At 43.1% G+C, this 20,452-nt stretch overlaps 1 protein-coding gene across 1 annotated transcript in view; it reads left to right on the forward strand.

Annotated features, from left to right (window-relative positions):
* Positions 1-20,452, forward strand: part of PRPS1 (phosphoribosyl pyrophosphate synthetase 1) — a 47,946-nt gene that overhangs the window by 24,375 nt on the left and 3,119 nt on the right. Inside the window, exons 3-6 of the mRNA XM_055121793.1 lie at positions 6,524-6,622; positions 9,913-10,037; positions 13,696-13,869; positions 20,266-20,425. Of these exons, the coding sequence (XP_054977768.1) occupies positions 6,524-6,622; positions 9,913-10,037; positions 13,696-13,869; positions 20,266-20,425 (558 nt within the window). The remainder of the gene's footprint in view (positions 1-6,523; positions 6,623-9,912; positions 10,038-13,695; positions 13,870-20,265; positions 20,426-20,452) is intronic.

The raw sequence follows: 20,452 nt of genomic DNA on the forward strand, positions 1-20,452 counted from the left end.
CAGGGGGGTATGAGTGTTGAAACATTGTATGACTGGAATCCAATCATGAATAGCTTTGTGATGATCTATCTCTAGGTAATTTTATTTTAAAAAATCATATTAAATTAAATACATAAATAATTCAGAAATGTCACTGTCATCCCGTTGCTCATCGATTTGTTCGAGCGGGCACCAGTAACGTCTCTCATTGAGAGACTTATTGTTACTGTTTTTGGCATATCCAATACGCACGGGTAGCTTGCCAGGCTCTGCCGCACAGGCTCAGTACTCTCGGTAGCTTGCCGGGCTCTCCGAGAAGGGCGGAGGAATCGAACTGGGTCGGCTGCATGAAAGGCAAACGCCCAACCGCTGTGCTATAAAAAATTATATTAAATTAAATACATAAATAAATAAATAATAAATAAATATCAGGGCTCCTGCATGCAAAACATGTGCTTAGTGCATTGAACTGTCTCAACTCACTAAATTTTAATTTGTATCAGGAAGATTAAGCCCTAAAGCCAGTAGAGTAGAATCTTTTTGTTTGTTTGTTTTTATTTTTTGTGCCACACCCAGTGGTGCTTGTGACTTATTCCTGGCTCTGCACTCAGGGATCTCTTCAGGCAGGCTGTGGGGAACCAAATGGGGTGCCAGGGAGGAAACCCAGGTGGGCTGCATGCAAGGCAAACACCGTACCTACTGTACTGTTGCTCTGACCCTAGAATCTTTTTTTGTTTTTGATTTTTGGGCCAATTCTGCCTGTCTTACTCCTTGGTCTGCGTTCAGGAATCAGTCCTGGTGTGGCTCAGAAGATAATATATAGTACTGGGGCTCGAACTTGGGTTGGCCATGTGCATGGTAAGCACCTTGCCCACTGTACTGTCTCTCCAGCCCTCATAAGAATCCTTTTGAAATTGTGGTAAGTCCTCTGGGAACATGCGGGCTATTAATTGACCTCTTCATAAAACTTAAGGAATGTTACATTGACACGCTAATGCTGGTTTGTACCACTGAAGGCTCACATTTGAATTCAGTTTAATTAACACATCATCATGTTAATATAACATTGGGTTTCATCATACGGACACATAAATATGCATCTTCTATTCTCTATTAAAGAATAAGACACATGTAAAACTTTCTACCTCGTACAAAACTTTCTAATTCATTCATAGTTAGTGTTCAGGTCTTACCATGGGAGGACATTTGTGTGCTTGTTTTTTTTTTTTGTTTATTTGTTCTTGTGTTTGGGCCACATCCAGCAATGCTCAGGGCTTACTCCTGGTTCTGCACTCAGGGATGCACTCCTGGCAGTGCTCAGGAGATCATAAGCGGTATCAGAGATTGAATCCAGGACCATCACATGCAAGGCAAATACCTTACTCACTGTAGCACTCCAGCCCAAGGCTAAGTATTTTTTTAATTAATTTTTTTATTGAATCACCATGAGAAAAGTTACAAAGCTTTCAGGTTTAAGTCTCAGTCATACAATGATCAAAAACCCATCTCTTCACTAGTGCAAATATTCTATCACCAAGAACCCCAGTATACCTCCCATCCCATCTCACACCCCCCTGCCTGTGTGGCTGATTTTCACTTTAGTCTCTCTTTACTTTGATTACATTCAGTATTTCGACAAAAGACTTGGCTCTTATTTGGAATTTTCCCCCAACAATCTGACCTGCCGAAAAGGCATCATTTGATAATATGTTTTCCATTGCTGAGAGTAAAGAGCATATGAGGTTGCACAGCGGCAGCACCAGCCATGCAGTTTTGGATTTCTGGTATCTTAGTAATTAAGTCCAGAGAAATTTTTGCCAGAAGTCACATCACTGCAAGCTCATACCTCTGTTTAGTGGGATCTGAAAGGAAAGGCCAAGAGAGAAAAACCTTTCCCCTCCCCGGGCAGCATGGGACCGTAGCTTAGTTCACAGCCTAGAGGCATTTCTGCAAGAAGCCGCTGGGTGCTGAAAGTAGTTAGTGGGTCTCCTTGATCATGGTCGCTCAGGAAAGGAGGAGCCCTTTGTGTGTGGCTGTGAAAACACACAAAAAAGGGAAGGGGCACCACACCGGGCACAGGGCAGCGGTGCACTGTCTCTCCCGCCGCCCGCGTTCGGTAGTCTCCAGCCACTTCCCCCACCCCGGGGAGGTTGGTGGTGATGACAAGGCAGGAGAAGGAAGGAACGAGGGGCAGGCTGGTTGGTCTGAGTTGCAGGTTATTCCAATCTCCATTCTCGTTCTACTTCTCTCTCTCTCATCCCCGCTCACTCTCACTTCTTTCGCCTTGAGCTCTGCTTTGGTGTCTTCCCCTGCTTCTGTCTGTCTCTCTTTCTCTGTCTCTGTAGTCTCTCCTCTGGTCTCTTCTGACCACTCTGTCTCTGCTTGTGTCTTCTTCTGTCTGTGTTGTCTCCTTCACTTCTGTGTCTTCCCGTGTGTCTTCTGTGTCTTCTCTTGTGTCGTCTTCTTCTGTCTCCCCTGTCTTCTTCCTCTGTCTTCTTCTTCTGTCTCCTCTGTCTTCTGTCTACTCTTCTGTCTCACAGTCTTAGTTTATATAGCAAATTACATAGGGCAGTAGCACAAAGGTGGGTTTAACATTAACAAATCAACAAAGAAGGGTAAGACCATTTCTTTTTTTTTATAAAGCAAAGTCTTAAATTTATTAGTTCATGTGATTAATCTTCATTTTTTTTATTTTATTTTATTGAATCACCATGTGGAAAGTTACAAAGCTTTCAGGTTTAAGTCTCAGTTATACAATGCTCAAACACCCATCCCTTCACCAGTGCACATATTTCACCACCAAGAATCACGGTATACCCTCCGACCTCCCCAGTCCCCCACCCCGCATGTGTAACTGGTAAATTTCACTTTACTTTGATTACATTCAATATTTCAACAAAAATTTTACTATTATTGATTTGGAGTTTCTCCCCCCTAAAGTCGACCTGCTGAAAAGAAAGCATTTGATAATTTGATTTCCATTGATGAGAATGAAGAGATATGAGGTCAGGAGGCCACACTAGCAGCCGCACGGTTTTGGATTTCTGTATTTTAGTATTTTAGTAACAAAGTCCAGAGAAATATCTGCCAGAAATCGCAACATTGTAAGCTTGTACCTCTCAGCTACTTTATATTCCACAGATGAATGCGATCTTTCTATGTCTGTCTCTCTCTTTCTGACTCATTTCACTTAATATGATACTTTCCACGTTGATCAACTTATATGCAAATTTTATGACTTCATCATTTCTAACAGCTGCATAGTAATCCATTGTGTATATGTACCAAAATTTCTTTAGCCAATCATCTGTTTTCGGGCACTCTGTTTTTTTCCATATTGTGGCTATTGTAAACAGAGCGGCAATGAACATGGAAATGCAGATGTCATCTCTACACTACCTTTTTGCCTCTCCGGGATATATTCCCAGGAGTGGTATTGCTGGGTCAAATGGGAGCTGAATTTCTAACTTTTTGAGAATCGTCCATATTGTTTTCCAAAAGGGCTGAACCAGTCGGCATTCCCACCAGCAGTGAAGGAGAGTTCCTTTCTTCCCACATCCATGCCAACAGCGGTTGCTTTTGTTTTTTGGGATGTGGGCCAGTCTCTGTGGTGTGAGATGATATCTCATTGTTGTTTTGGTCTGCAGGTAAGACCATTTCTTGAGGAGATTAAGGAAATCTCATCTAAGGAGATCCGCCCAAGGGTGGGGGTCCAAATAAGGGTGTGTCAGGGTGTGAGCTAGTAATCTGCTTAAATAGCTATAGTAAATCTACTTCTAATATTTCTAGCAATGTCATTCTGTATGAGCACAGTAAGAGATATAACCTTAAAGTTTGGTTCTTCCTGAGGACATTCACTACATAATCCAGACCACAGTCCTCAGGCCAGGTTAATCTTCCTAACCCCAGCAGGATCCTAATCTCATCCTTACTTTTGGATCATGACAGCATTGTTCATGATCATGCCCTGAACTTATTGTGGCACTTTGGCCTGGCCCATTTCAATGCCAGGGTAGCTCACAGCTTGCCCTGGGTGCATTCCGTCCCTCCTCGGGACCCTGCTTTTGGGTTGTTAGGAACTAAGGGCAACTGAGTTGAAGAAGAAGGTGCCCGGGAGTAAATATTGGAGTCAATCAGCTCCCAATTTACAAAGCATATTATTAACTGTCTTCCTGTGTCCATACAGAAAGGCCATTGCTCTAAGTTAAATCAAGTTCCCTGCAGCAAGGCTAAAAGGACAAACCCCATGTTATCCTACATGTGGCTGCTTGGGGTCTTGTCTGGGCGGAAAGCAGCACTGGTACTGCCCCCCATCCCGAGATACCCTGCGCACCTTATCACTGCAAGCTCGTATTTCTGTCTAGTGGGTTCTAAAAGATGGTGGTCACCACACCGCCACCACTGAAAGGACCCAAGGCTAAGTATTTTTATTCTGGTAGAATATAGCAATGTTCTTCAACCACCAGTCGATGGACCAGTGCTAGTCCGCAGATGGAGAAAGGTTGAAAAACACCGATATACCACCTTGCTTATTAGTGCTGGTCTGTGGACCAGTATGCAGGAGTAAGACAACTGGAGTAGTGTTCCTACTGAGCACAGTGTCAAAGGCATGGGTGTGGCCATTTCATAGTGTAGTGTGTGCGTTTGCCTTTTCCTTCAGGAGACTATGATAGCAGGAAGGTTGCCCTGCACATGAATTTACAAAACTATTCTATTTCGTGATCTGTATGTCAGAGTTGATATGGCAGATATGATAGCAGGTTTCCCTGTGTAGGTTAGAGTTATTTACTTACTTGGTTTTGGTGCCACATCTGGTAATTCTTGGAGAACCATATGCCATGCCAGAATTTGAATCAGTGTCACAGCTGCAGCTGGATGTATGGCAAGGGCTTTCACTGCTGTCTGCGGTAAAAGATTTAGTGAGATTCTTTCTTTTTAATTTATTGTTTTGTTTTTGTATATGTGAGCTGGAGTGATAGCACAGCGGGTAGGGCGTTTGCCTTGCACACGCTGACCCAGGTTCGATTCCTCCTTCCCTCTTGGAGAGCCCGGCAAGCTACCTGTGGCGTATTTGATATGCCAAAAAGAGTAACATGTCTCACAATGGAGACGTTACTGGTGCCTGCTTAAGCAAATTGATGAACAACAGGATGACAGTGCCTACAGTTTTGGTTTTTGGGCCAAACCCAGCAGTGTGCAGGGCTTACTCCTGGCTGTTCTCAGCAACCACTCTTTGCAGAGCTGGGTCGGGAGGTGTGGGGAGCAGATGTGGTCCAAGGATCAAATCAGAGTTTGTGGTTAAAGAATCTCAGGCAAAACAAGATACTTCTGTACCTTCTTTCTTTTTTTTTTAATTTAAATTTATTTGCTTTTTAATTAGTGAGTCACAGTGAAGGTACAGTTACAGATTCACACATTTTCGTGCTTGTTTTTCCCTCATGCAATGTTCGAGAGCCCATCCCTCCACCAGTATCCATTCTCCACCACCCAGTATCCCTCCCACCCCCAATCCCATTCCCCCCACCCCACCCCACCTCTGTGGCGGGGCATTCCAATTTGATATCTCTCTTTCCTTTTGGGTGTTGTGGTTTGCAATAGGGGTATTGAGTGGTCATCCTGTTCAGTCTCTACTTTCAGCACGCATCATCTCCTTTCCCGCATGGGATCTCCAATCACATTTTACTTGGTGTTCCCTTCTCTATCTGGGATGACTTCCCCCCAGAGTGTGAAGCCAGCTTCCAAGCTATGGAGCCAACCTCCTGGTATTATATACTACTATTCTTGGGTATTAGTCTCCTACTCTGTTATTTTATATTCCACATATGAGTGGAATCTTTCTATGTCTGTCCCTCTCTTTCTGGCTCATTTCACTTAGCATGATACTTTCCATGTTGATCCACTTATATGCAAAGTTCATGACTTCATCCTTTCTAACAGCTGCATAGTATTCCATTGTATAGATGTTGTACCTTCTTTCTTGCCCAGTAGAACTATAGGACCTTTTTTGTTATTTTGTTTTTGTTGCTGTTTTTTTTGGGGGGGTAGTGTTGTAATGTTTGGAATTGAACTCAAATATTCCCTGCACTCAGCATGTACTCTTCCACAAAGCCACATCTCTAGCCCTTAAAAAGACATTTTAAGTTGACTCAGTTTAAAAAATTGAGTATTGAGTAACACTTGGAAAATTTGGGAATTTGTGTATTAAGAAGATAAAAGTTTCAGGACTGGGGGTGCAGTTTAGCCGTAGAGCTCTCATCTTGCATGTGTGAGGTCTTAACTTTTATTCCTGATACCACAATAAAAAAGAAAGAAAGACAATAAAAGATATGAAAGTACTTTCTTTTCTGAAACATGTCCTGAGTTGGAAAAGCGATACTTGGCAGTTTAGTATTTGTACTAGATTAGAGTCCACATCTATGTTATTTCTGAGTTTCCTTGTAGTTCAATCCATATACATAGCAGTTGTACTATATGTAAATGCTTCTTGAGTGAATGGATTATCTCTGAAATTAACTTGTTTTTTTCTTTCTTCCCCTCTCATTAGAGCCGAGCTCCAATATCCGCCAAGCTTGTTGCAAATATGCTTTCTGTAGCAGGTGCAGACCATATTATCACCATGGACCTTCATGCCTCCCAAATTCAGGTATCGGTGGGAGCTCAATATTGCGGGTATAGAAGGTGAGAGAAGACTGATATTGCTGAAGACTACAGAGAAGCCAAAAAGTGCCCAAATAATGACTCAGATAAACCTCACCCTGACTATATTTTAAATCATAGCTCATGATCTGTCATTTGGGATGGTTGGCTAGGGAGGCAGCCTCAGAAGACTGGATGAGACCTAGTTTGAATGCTTAGTTAGTATTCTGTAATGCATATTACACTGAATCAATGCAATATTAAATAATTACTAGTATTATGCTTGCTGCTTAATGACTATGTAGATATTTAACTTGTCTAGACACTCTGCTGCTTTGAGGTTTATATTTTTAGGGTGAAGTTTATTTTTTAGGGGAGGGCGCACCCAGCTCTGTGCTGCATGTTGAGAGACCATGTCAGTGCTGGGGATCAAACCCAGGTCTCCAGCGTGCAAACCACTGAGCTACCTTTTCAGCCCATTGAGCTACTTTTCTGGCCCTGCTTTGTTCTTCTGAAGTTCAACAAGCTCTGAAATTCATAGTGTAACGCTTAGATCATGACAGGTAATAAATGGGTGTTGTTATTCTCATTCTTGAGTCTTAAATTTAGAAGCACGGGTATTGGAGGTTCTCAAATATGGCTGATTCTTTTCCAGGTCATTTCATTAAGCACCAGTGAGAAAAAAAAATCTTGTACACTCTGAGAAAACAAAACAAAATAAAGTTTTGGGGCTGGTAAATTAGTATAAAGAGTAAGGTAGTTACCTCGCATGCAGCTGCCCTAGGCTCAATCCATAGAACCCCATATGGTCCTCTCGGCACTGCCAGGAGTGATCCCTGAATGCAGAGCCAGGATTAAGCCCTGACCTCAAAAACAAAGTTAGAAAGAAGAAAATGAAATGTATTTTTTGAGGAGAGTGGGCCATACCATGCAGTGCTTAGGAGCTTCGCAGCAGAGCTCAGGGGGCCTGTGCCATGCCAAGGATTGAACCAGTATTGGCCACATGTGAGGCAAGCCCCTTAACTCCTGCACCCTCTCCTGCACAAGTTATCCTGGAACTTGCTTTTGTTATACTACATCATAAAGTAATGCTTAAAGTACCCATTTTCCAGAATTACCAACAGTATTAGGCGAGGACTTACTGTTTCCTAGCATAAACAAGAGTACAGAGAGAGGGCAGCTATCTTTTAATTCATTTTATTTTTTTGTAAAAATAATTTTACAGTTTTATTAAAACACCATGATTTGGACTGGAGCCATGGTACAGGGGTAGGGCATTTGCCTTGCATGCGGCCAAACCAGTTTTAATCCCCGGCATCCCATACAGTCACCCAAGCACTGCCAGGGGTAATTCCTAAGTGCAGAGCCAGGTGTAACATTGAGTGTGACCTAAAAAGCAAAAAACAAACAAACAAAAACCACACAAACAAAATATACCCAACCATGATTTGCAAAGTTATTTATAATATAGCGGTTTCAGTCAGACAATGTTCCAATACCACTCCCATAATCAAAGTGACCTTTTTACACCAGTGCCCCCAGTTTTCTTCCCACCCCATCCAGCCTTCCTCCTTCACAGGCATATAATAGATTTATTTCATATCACTTGCTCCAACAAAACTTAAAGGAATGGCAAAAGTACAGTGGGTAGGGCATTTGCCTTGCACATGGCTGACCTGGGTTCGATCCCTATGTCCTGTATGGTCCTCTGAACACCACCCAGGTGTAATTCCTAAGTGCAGAGCCAGAAAGTAACTCCTGAGTATTGCCAGGAGTATTTTGGCCCAAAAACTTTTCAAAAATATTAAATTTCTTTTAAAAAAGGAAAGAGATAGCAATGAAAGTCCATCTGTGATGATTTGTTGCTATATGATTTTAACCTTTGTAAAAAAATTCAAACAATTTAATGCAAATATAATGCCTACTCTCATTTACATAAATATGTTTTCAACTCTGGCATCTAAAATATGTTGCATATATTTTGTATTTGGGTCTCATTGTGTTAATAATCATGTCTCTTCCCTGCCATTAAAAAAACTAATTCTTAAAATTCTGTGCTAATGTGATTGGAGTTTACATGAATTACGAAAAGCCTACAAGTGTAAAATTCATTAGGAATGAAAAGAATTATGAAAATTTTAAGGGAGTGCTGGAATGATAGTACAACAGGTGGGGCGCCTCTCCTTGCACGTAGCCAACCTGGGTACATTGCAGGCATCCCATATGGTCTCCTGAGCCCTACCAGGAGTGATCCCTGTGCGCAGAGCCAGTAAGCCCCAGCATCACAGGGCGTGGCCCAAAGAAACAATAACAAAACAAATAAAGAATTCAAAGGGGAATGTCTGGACTAGGCCTATTAAAGTGCAAAGTATTTTGTCCTAATAAAGGAAATGTTGGTTTTATATAGAAAATACTGTATTACAGATACTGTTTAAGTGTCTACTAATGCAGACAAAGAAGAAATTGCAAAAAAAAATTTCTGGATGTAAAAAAACTGATAAGATTTACAGTATTCAATACAAATGAGATGTTACTGCTTTGTGAAAATATATAAAATCCATTAGCAATCTAAAGTAAACACCCCTTAATTTAGTAGAGGGTAACCATAAGTACAACAAGTGAGTACTGTACTCAAGAGACATTCAATCATTATCATTTGAGGCTTATGGCATCTGACACAGTTACTCAGCAATGGTTTATTATAATTATCTTGCATTAAGTTTGTATATCATTAGCATCTCAAACTAATTCACTGATTAATTTTTGCACCTTAACACACCAGCTTACTGTTGAGTGACATAGGGCAGTAAGTATGACCTCATGGTTGTAAGTATGAGCACATGGCCAGGTAGTTCTTATCGTGGCTGAACATGGCCCTTCTTCAGAACCTAGTGCTAAAACTCAGTCAATTTTCAGCGAGGGACCAGTTCTGCAGTCGAGGCTGTGCTCTCTCTTGGGCAGTCAGAACGGAGGAGGCCATTGTACAATCTACCACACTGAGCATGCTTTCTGGTTGATTCGAATGTTGCAGTATGGTAGTCTTGTTGCTTTGGGGCAATGCTTCCCAGTGCTCAGTCAGAGATTACTCCTGTCCCAGTGCTCAGGGACCTTGTATGGTGCCAAGGATCGAACCCAGGTTGACCAAACACAAGGCAAACTCCTTAAACCTTGTATAATACCTCCAAGCCCCCCACTATGAGTGGTAGTCTTTGGGCAAGTTACCATATTCTCTTTGTGTCCATCTTCTATAAACAGAAGAGGACCACGAACTAAAACTAACCCAGAGTCTTTCTACAGGGCTTTTTTGATATCCCAGTGGACAATCTCTATGCAGAGCCAGCTGTCCTCAAGTGGATACGAGAGAACATCTCTGAGTGGAGAAACTGTACCATTGTTTCACCAGATGCTGGTGGAGCTAAGAGGTATGGTTGAAATTAATATATTCCTAATATACTAGGAAAAATTTTAAATATTTAAGTCAGAAAGTGATATTTGGGGACTGGGAGAGGGTATAGCTGTTAGCACACCTGACCCAGGCTCAGTTCCCAGCACCGTATGGTTCCAGGACCACTGGTATAGGCCTAGAGCCCCTGAGCATTTCAGGAAAGATCCCCTGAATACCACCAGGGTGACCCCAGCATTACATGGCCCAAGCGGCATCATATCCTCAGGCCCTTGTAGTGAACTGCCAGCTGAATGACTGATGTCCCAGGTCTCCTGAGCAGTACTAACTACCAGCACCATCCCTTAAGGTGATATTTTTCTAAGTGACACTTCAGGGTAGATATAGCAGTAGCGGAACATGGGTTGGGTAGAGTTTTACCCCCTCCTTTTTGACTGGCCCGAGTCACTTGTCTGCAAGACAGGAGAGCAAAAAAGGGACCTGAAATAGTTAATGGTAGTGTGGGCTTGAATATATCCCATTGGTGACTTGGCACTGAAGAGCCAGGGACATTGCTATCACACTGACAGGAAGGAGTGGAAAATGGGTTTTCTAGCAAATAGTATCTTCTATAGAATGCATATTAGTGCACAGTAGTAAGATTTCACACATCTTTTTTTTTTCTTGTTTTCTTTTTGATGGGGATGAGCAGCACACCAGCAATGCTCAGGGCTTCTTTCTGGCTTTGTCCTGAAGGGTCACTCCTGATAGGGCTTGGGTGGACTGTATGTGTTGCTGGGGATTGATCAGGAGTCGACCGCATGCAAGACAAACACCTTATCCCTGTACACACTTCTTACAGTGCTCCTGGTTAGACCGTTTTGGTCATGGTATTGAAACATGAAGCAGGAAAAATTAAAGTGCAGGGTTTTTATTTATAGCCAAGATCTTAATGTTTTAAACAAACTGAATGTCAGGGATTGTCAATTGCTGTGCTTTGCAACTCATATAGCGCCAACTAAGCTTCTGATTTCCTTCATGGATCACTCGTTAGTAATGCATTCAAAAGTATGACACATGTTTTTCTTGTTGTGGAAATAGAAAGAAGAGCTCCAAAACACAGATGGTTTGTAAAAGCTAATTCAGGTCTTTCTAAAAGCCATTCATATCTTCAATGACTGTTTCTCAACAACCTCTTTATGTCAGTAACTTCAGCAGAACTGATAAGCCGAGAATTTGAGTTGTTATCCAGCCAGATGTATGGCTTTGTGAGTCTCATGTAATCATTGGTTACCATCTATAATACCAGAGACAGACCCTTAAAATCTTCTCCCTAATGGTCTGGTTGTCATACTTGTCTCAACTTGTTCGGCATTATTTCCACATGATGCCATGGAGCTGAGGAACGAGTCATGTTTGAAATATTCAGGCAGCATTTTTTTTCCCAAGTTGAGTGTTGAAATTGCCTTTAGGAGATGACGTTACTGCCGTGTGATTTCATTTTGTTTATAATTTTGAGTAGTGATGGAGTCTTTTCAAAGTAAGTGGCTCTCGCTTCCATTTTGGCAGGCTTTGGAGGAGTGTGATTGTGACTTGTACATAATTCCCCTCTCAAGGGCACAGGGTGTAACTCGTCTAGTTCCTTTTCTGCTTTGTCACACATTGAGTTCATTGGCCCTTGAGTTTGGTTGGTGATGCTTGAACTAATTGATCATGTCTTTACCTCAAATTCGTAATCATTCTAATCAAATCGATTCAAGCTGTATGCCCACACAGTTGGAATGGCAAGCATGGGGGGGTGGTTCATTTAGCTCAGGGTCCACCCAGTGGCAGACTGCAGTTCCGTCTTGTATGTTCTCAATTACATGGTCATAGGTTCTCTTCTATCCACCTCGAACTCAGATAATGGCCATAGTCACAAGGGAAATTGAACATAATGCTCTGGTTAGATTAGTGCTGCATTAAAAAGAAAACCATGGGGCCAGAGAGATGGTACAGGGGTTAAGGCACTTACTTGCAGCCACCTGCCACATGCAAATGGTTCTTGGCATTGCAGATAGCCCCTGGAGCCATTTGATTCCTTGCATCGCTTGTGGCCCCTGGACCCATCACCAGGAGTGATCTCTGAGCATAAGTCAGGAGGAAGCACTAAGCATTGCAGGGGGTGGCCCAAAAACTAAAAAACAAAAATAAAGATCCAATAAACTGCTTGGGAGAGAGAAGTAGTACAGGGCTTATAGAATTTGCCTTTTGTGGGACAGATTATAAGAGTGATATCTGAGCATAAAACCAAGAATAAGCCCTGAGCATTGCCAGGTATGGTCCAACCCTTTCGCTTCCTACAAAAAAAAAAAAAACTATGACCCAGATGTGACTTAATGGTAGAGTCCATACCTTGTCAACTATGACACCCTGAATTATATCGCCAGTACCACAGAAAACAAAAACCCAATACTACAAGCCCAGGCCACTGTGTGTTGAGACTGGCTGCATAGATCATGGAATTACATACATGCCACTGGGCAGCACATGGCATTTACATGGCATGAATTTGTTTCAGTAGATTATATGTACCTTGTTCCCAGACATTGTTTTCGTGCCCATTGTCTAGCCAGGCTTGTATTTCCATATAAGGAAGATGCATAATATGGCTTTGACTTTCAGACTTGGGTTTGCGGTGCCCAGTTTGCCTGGTTCTTGGGTATCACTTTTTTTCTGTCACTGTCACTATCATCCCATTGCTCATCGATTTGCTCGAGCAGGCACCAGTAATGTCTCCATTGTGAGACTTGTTACTGTTTTTGGCATAGTGAATATGCCATGGGTAGCTTGACAGGCTCTGCCATGTGGGCGGGATACTTTCGGTAGCTTGCTGCGCTCTCTGAGAGGGGCGAAGGAATCAACCCAGGTCGACTGCATGCAAGGCAAACGCCCTACCTGCTGTGCTATCGCTCCAGCCCACTTTCTTTCTAACCCTTATAAAAGGAAATTTCGAAGCTGGGTGTCCAGGTACAGTTGCTGTTGTCATTGGCTCACTGAGGGGAGTATGAGGTGCTGTGGGCGGCTCCTTTCAGGTTCCAGTTTTCTTCCCACCGCATCTGCAGGGAAACCTGGGGCAGTCTGTACCCCCAGAATTAGCCACGTCTCTCTCACTGTCGCACTCAGTCCATAAGATGAACATGCCTCAGCATGATACACTTCCCTTGGAGTGGCAAAGATACTTGTTGCATACTGTAGCCCTGAATGAACTATATAAAATAAGTTTGACGAATATATCCATAAATCACTCTCAGAATATGGACACATTAGTCTATAAACAGTCACTTTGTGGGGTAGTGGAGGGAGGGGGGCTGGGGAGATAGAATGGGGGTTAAGGCAGCTTGACTTGCTTGCTTGTGTCCAACCTCAGACTGATTCCCCCCAACACCACATATGGTCCCCTGAACTTCACCAGAACTTTGGTGAAAGGAAATTTCACCCAAAATTCCCCACAAACTCCTGAGCATGGAGCCAGGAATTGCTCCCGAGCACCACCATGTGTGGGTTCCCACCCCCTCAAAAATACCCACAAAAATTGTTTCATTCCAACCCTGGGAACTGTTCAGTTGTGCGGAATATTCTTCCCCAGCGAACACATCTATTCTTCTGTTTCTTGACACATGCATGTAGGAGTTAACTGTAAAAACCCTGTTTTATAGAGTGACCTCCATTGCTGACCGGTTGAATGTGGATTTTGCCTTGATTCACAAAGAACGGAAGAAGGCAAATGAAGTGGACCGTATGGTGCTGGTAGGCGATGTGAAGGACCGGGTCGCCATCCTGGTGGATGACATGGCTGACACTTGTGGTACAATCTGTCATGCAGCCGACAAGTGAGTGCTGAGTGGTGGGCATGGTAACTGGAAGTGGAAAGCTCACAGCTGCAGGTTCTTTTGGGAGGGTCGGCCGGGGAGTGGGCACAGCCAGCAGAGTTTGGCAAGGGTGGGGGAGGGCCATGTAGTATCTGAGATTGAACTGTGATTCCCACATGGAAGTGTGCATGCCAGCCCTTTGAGCTATCCTTGGCTTCAAGCCTGCTGATCTGGGCAATCTCATAAGGAGTTGAGAACTAAACTGGGGAGTTTTGCATCACTTGACGATTAAATTGCAGTGATATCGGTTGATGAATGCTGTATATAAATTTTGATTCCCAGGGCCTGGGTGGTTGAGAGGAGTGGGAAGTTAATGTGTTTTCATTTGTTGTTTTTGTTTGTTTTGTGGTGCTAAGACATCAAACCCAGAGCCCCATGCATGCTTCACCACTGAGCTACATCTCTAGCCCTGAATTACTCCATTTCTCCTCAGATTTCTTTGTGAGATTTTTTTGACTGTGTATTTGTAATAAAACATATGTAACATAAAATTTGTCCCTTTTTAAGGGTAGAATACAGTGGTATTAGTTGCATTCGCACTGTTGTACAACTGTCATTACTGCATTCCAAAGTGATATTTTTTGCTTGCTTTTTGTGCTGTTGCGAATCAAACCACGTGCAACGCGAGAGCCTTAACCCTTCAATATTTTTCCAGCATTTTGTCTTTAAATATTCTACTTTGCTAGAAATCAAGTCGGTGCCTCATGCCTGAAAGTGTGTAACTCTATACTGAGTTATAATATCCTGTCCCTCTAAATACTCCAGTCCAGAATTTTTCTTTGTTTTGTTTGTGGGCCACTCCTAGCAGTGCTCAGAGATTACTTCTGACTTTTCTCTGTTGCTCAAGATCACTCCTGGCAGTGTTCAGGGACTGTATGTGACGCTGAGGATGGAATCCAGGTCAGCTGCACCCAAGGCAAATGCCTTAATCCCTGGACTATTGCTTCAGCCTCAAGGCTGGGGAGTTTTGTCTGGCTTCTTGGCTGTATTGCCACATCACTTAGAACAGTACCTGACACATAAGTTTTCTCTCAAAATTTCTCAGCTGGGTGAATGAACACCTTGCAGGTATGAGGGCTCCCCTCCTCAGAATTGCTGCCAAATTGGCATCCAAGGAACCCCCCTTCAAAGGCATATATCCAGCATTTTGCTAACCCTGGTTCCTGCTGAATGTATGGTGTTCAGGTTTGCAAGAACTGGAGAGCCTAGCTCATTCTAGGGGCATTTTCTGTAGAATTGGAAGAACGTGATAGAGAGCCTGGAATTAGAAAGCTGCACAGCTGGATAAAATGCCCACAGGTGGGGGCCAGGAGATTACGGCAGTTAGGCCATATTCCTAGCCAGCACTGCACGGGTGGTCCAGGGAGTTCCCGAGCACTGTGGAGCACAAATAGCAATGCATCCCTGTCTTTGCATCGAATCACTAATCTGTCTGGCCAAGAATTGCTGGTGGGCCCCGTAGACCTCTTGAGATCTACTTGAGAGCTGGTCCCTGCCCCCCCTTATACACACATCAAAATTAAATCCTTTCAAATCCCCAGTGTTTCTGTTTCCCAATAGTAGTGTTCCCCAAATTGTGACAGAATCTTTTGCATTGCTAAGTCTCCTTTCTCTCACAACGAAAATACTGCTTTTATGAACTTCCTTCCTAGTGGCAGGAGGGGATCGTTCTGACATGAATAAGATCATCCTCTGAGCTCACTCCTGGCCAGCGCCAGAACCCTGGCAGGTTCATAAAAAAGTTGTTTCAGGCATCCAATGTTCCAACACCAGTCCTACCACCAATGTCCCTTTCTTGCACCAGTGTTCCCAGGTCCCTCCTGCCCCACAGCCTGCTCCATTGGAAGACATCATCAAATTTATTTCATATTATTTGCTCTAATAAAACGTAAAGGAATGGCAAATAGAATTATCAGAAAATCAATTAGTAAAAGTCAGTTTGTGATTATTGCTTTATGTTTTTAACCTTTCTTTATCTCGTAGAGGATTTTTAGCATCATTAGTGAGTGCCATACTCAAGGCCACATCTTGGGCAGTTTCTCCTGTGAATTTAAGTAGTTCTTGAAAAACTTGTTCCAAGGTTATGAATTCCCTAAGATGTTGCCTGTCCACAAAGCTCTATTATTCATGGTGAGGTATTCATTTCGTTGAATTTTTGTAACATAGCCTTCTGTGCTCATCTGGCTCATAGTCTCATTTGTTAATTCTGCTAACATCTTATGGGTTTTCCTTTAAGTTCCTTTTTTGATCTTGCTGCTTTCAATATTCTGTCTCTATGTTTAGATTTTGTCATTTTGAATGTGATGCCTCTTAGTTTTCCTAACTGGCTCTCTGCACCTGTAATCCTCAACCCTAGTAAATTCTTATCTGATGATTATTGTTTATTCATCACATTGCCTTCCGGTTTTTCAGGGATTCTGATGATTCTAATATTGTTCCTCTTGAACTCATGCCATACTTCTCTGGTATACTGTTCATTACTTTCTACTTTCCATCTTCTGCTATTTCCTAGCAGTTCACTCCTCATCTTCGAGCTCCTTGATCTTCTGCTCAGCCTCTGTTATTTTGCTATTCAGAGCTTCTGTGGAGTTTTTAATATCACCTACCATGTTCTTCATTTCTGTCATGTTTGATAGTAGCTTTCTCACTTCAACTCTCATACTTTCTTGTGCTTTGCTGACTACCTTTGCTGTCATTTCTTTAAGTTCATTGGTCATCCTCATCACATTATCACTAAAGACATTGTCAGGATTGACTGAGCTAGTTTGTGTTGTCTTCGGTGCAACTGTTTTTGCTCATTGGATTTGGTGGGCTTCTATGTGTTTTCCCCATTGGTTTTCTAGTGTTATTGCTGTGCTGGGTGTGAGTGTTTGTAGATAACCTCCCTGGAAGATGCTGAGGGATTAGATTGAAGGTTGCTCTCTTTCTTCTCTGCTTGTCCTCACAGAATGACTGGAAGCATAACTGTGAGTAGTGTGTAATTTGTCGCGAACATCTTCGCACTGCCACATAGTTCACTCCAGGAGTTATAGTGTGGGCCCTTAATATGGCGCAGTTTGGGTGTGGAGGCTGCTGCGGCCCACCTGGTAGGGAGGGACTCTGGCTCCCTTTCCAGGATAGGCCCAGTGATGCACCTTACCTGGCAGGGCAGAGCAGCAAACAGGAAGTCCTGGTGTGGGATGCTAATATGGCGCAGGTCAGGAATGGAGGCTGCTGGGACCCACCTGGCAGGGAGAGATTCTGCCTCCCTTTCCGGAATAGACTCAGTGATGTCATCCAGAGGCAAGCCTCACCTGGGATGGTGGAGCAGCAAGCTGAAGGTGGTAACCCCTTGATTTTTATTGAAAACAAAGTTAGAAATATGTAAGTCCTGAAATAGTATTCTCAAGTTAATATTTCACCTAAACTAGTAACACTGATTTTACCTCTTTGGTTTATTTTGCGTGTGTTTGGGTCCATACCTGGTAGTACTTAGAGGCTGTTTCTGACTCTGCTCATGAGTGAAGCCTGTCTATGCTGGAAGTACCGTATGTGATGCTGGGATCAGGCCAGGATCAGCCACATGCAAGGCAAATGCCTGTCTTGCTGGGACCTTGTGCGGTGCTGGGGATAGAACCTTGGTCGGTTGAATGCAAGACAGTCTTCTTAAATCCTGTACTGTCTCTCTAGCCCCTTAATTTAAAACAAAGTAAAACATATCTGTAAGGCCTGAAATGATATTTTCAAGTTAATGTTTTATCTAAGTAACACTGGTTTTACCTCTTTATTTTGTTTTGGGCCACACCTGACAGTATTCAAGGTCTATTCCTGGCTCTGCTCATGATAGATCCCTATCTGTTCGAGGGACCAAATTTGGTGCCGGAAATCAGCCACATGCAAGGCAAGCATCTATCTTACCTTCTGCACTGTCTCTGGTTGCATCCAGCTGTCTCTTTTAGCACAAGTAATTTCTCTCATTCATCTTTTTCCATCTCTTGCTTTCACTGTACTCACTTGCCTTCCCTCTGTTTTCTCTGCTGCCAGTCACCCATCTCTAATAACCTTTCCAGTTCACCTTTCACACTGCCTTCCTGCTTTCCAATCTTAGCTAAATATAGCTCCTGTCACTCCTTTTAAAATTTCATGGCTTTCCACTGCTTACAATGGGTAGTATTGTTTTTCCTATGTTTTCTGTTCCAGATAAATTGATTTAGGAAGTTTGTGCCACACCCAGTGGTGCTCAGGCTATTCTTGGCTCTGTTCCAGAGTGACCTCTGGCCATGCGTATGCAGTACTAGGGATCAAACTATAGTTGGCTGCATTGCTGAGAAGAGCCTTAGCGCCTGTTCTGTCTGGTCCTGAGTTGACTATTTTTTCATTTCTTAAGTGTCATTCACACTATCAAATTTCCCTCTACCTATCGCTCTTCATCATTTAAAAAAGTTCAGTTAATTGTGAAGTCTTTGCACAAGGCCTAGCATATAATATGAGCTAAAAGAATCTTTTTGTGCCCACTGAATCCTAGTTTGGTTCCTGGAGTTTTCAAATATTTTGCTTCATCAATGATAATGATGCTTAAAAGCTAAATAGCTGGGCTCTGAAATGTCAGTGGCTTGAGATGATCAAATTTCTGTCTGTTTCATGGTGTACTTCAGTACCAGTATTATTCTTTTAGTCTAGTTGTATTGTATTTTAAAACGGTGGCTTCCAAGATTACCTAGGAAGACACTTCTGTTAGCCAGACAAAAAGGGGTTAGGAAAACAAGGATTACATGGGAGAGTTTAGCCCAACCCCAGGAGATGGTGTCCATTATCTTTGCCGCCATTGTGGGAGTCAGAACTAAGTCAGCTTATTCAGCAAAGGACCCTCACCCTATTCTGCAAGGGAGCATGGGAAATGCAGCTTGGCTCTGTGTCCCGACGGACAAGGGGATGGGTTTAAATTAGTTTAAAAGCCTGTGCCACAGTCCTTGTACACAACTCCAGTTCTTTTCAAGTAAGTTTTTAGTCCAGTTTTCTCTCCTTGCTGTGGACTGAATTGTTTCTCTCGCTCATGAGGTAGAGCCACAATTCCCAGTATGGTGGTTATTTGGAGATAGGGCCTTTGGGAAGTAATTAGGGGTATGTGACGTCACGAGGATGGGCCCCCGTGCTGGAATAAGTGCCTTTATAAGAACCACCAGGGCCACAGAGATAATGTGGGGGTTAAGCCATATGCCCAGTTCAGTCACCAGGTGATGTTATCAGCCCTAGAGAGCCCTGAACACCATGAAAGTGTCCCAGGTGACCCTTAGCAGCACTGTGTCCTCTGGACCTCGAATTAAGCTGCCAGCCAGGGTGGCTGAGAATCTCTGGAAGGGCTCCCAGACCCTCTGAGCAATGCTTCAAAGATTAACACTGCCCCCGACCCCTTCTCCCGCTGCTCCCACCCTCACCTATGGAAGAGTTCAGCCCAACCTCAGGAGATAGTGCTACAGGGGACACTATAGAGAGCTCACTGCTGCACTGCTTCCATTTATTTGTGCACATACAGGGGTCTTGTTAGCACACCGTCTGATGGTAGCCGCCAGCACACCAAGGGAAGACACTCCAATGAAATACACCTTAACCGCTGCTTGATGTCATTCTTCTCGGCATCTAGCCCTGTGAAAAATAAATCCTGGCTTTTTGATTTGTGCTTTTTTTAATTTTTTCTTTCTCTTTGTCTTTCTTTCTTTCTTTCTTTCTTTCTTTCTTTCTTTCTTTCTTTCTTTCTTTCTTTCTTTCTTTCTTTCTTTCTTTCTTTCTTTCTTTCTTTCTTTCTTTCTCTTCTTCCTTCCTTCCTTCCTTCCTTCCTTCCTTCCTTCCTTCCTTCCTTCCTTCCTTCCTTCCTTCCTTCCTTCCTTCCTTCCTTCCTTCCTTCTTTCTTGTTTTGGAGACATACCTGGCAGTGCTCAAGAACTAGTCTTACTTAGCTCAGTGTTCAGTCACTTCTGCCACTGCTTCAGGGAGCAGTGAGATGCTGGCACTCAGTCCCAGGATCTTACACATGCCAGGAAAGGCTCTTTTACCCCTAAGCTACACCTGTCTTCCAAAATCTAGATTTTTTTGTTTAGTTTGGTTTTGGGACCACAACAGATGATGCTCAGGGCTTCCCGCGATTCTGCTCTGGGATCACTCCTATCTGTATTTGTGGGACCATATGGGTTGCAGGGAATCAACCAGGGCCACATGCAAGGTAAGCATCTAAGCCCTGTACAGCCCCTAAATCCAGGATTTTTAAGCCAGCCAGTCTGTGGCATTTTTTGTGACGGCAGCCTGTACTGACAGCTCTCCTGCCTAGCTCCAGTTCTTTAAGTAAGGAAGAAGAAGCTAACTTGCGTCTGCTTTTCATTCTAGACTTCTCTCAGCTGGAGCCACCAGAGTTTATGCTATCTTGACTCATGGAATCTTCTCGGGTCCAGCCATTTCTCGCATCAACAATGCATGTTTCGAAGCTGTAGTAGTCACCAACACCATACCTCAGGAGGATAAGATGAAACATTGCTCCAAAATACAGGTGAGTCTCAGGAGATGGTGGTGACAG

The sequence above is a fragment of the Sorex araneus genome, chromosome X (assembly GCF_027595985.1).
Source record: "Sorex araneus isolate mSorAra2 chromosome X, mSorAra2.pri, whole genome shotgun sequence".
Classification (NCBI taxonomy): Eukaryota; Metazoa; Chordata; class Mammalia; order Eulipotyphla; family Soricidae; genus Sorex; species Sorex araneus.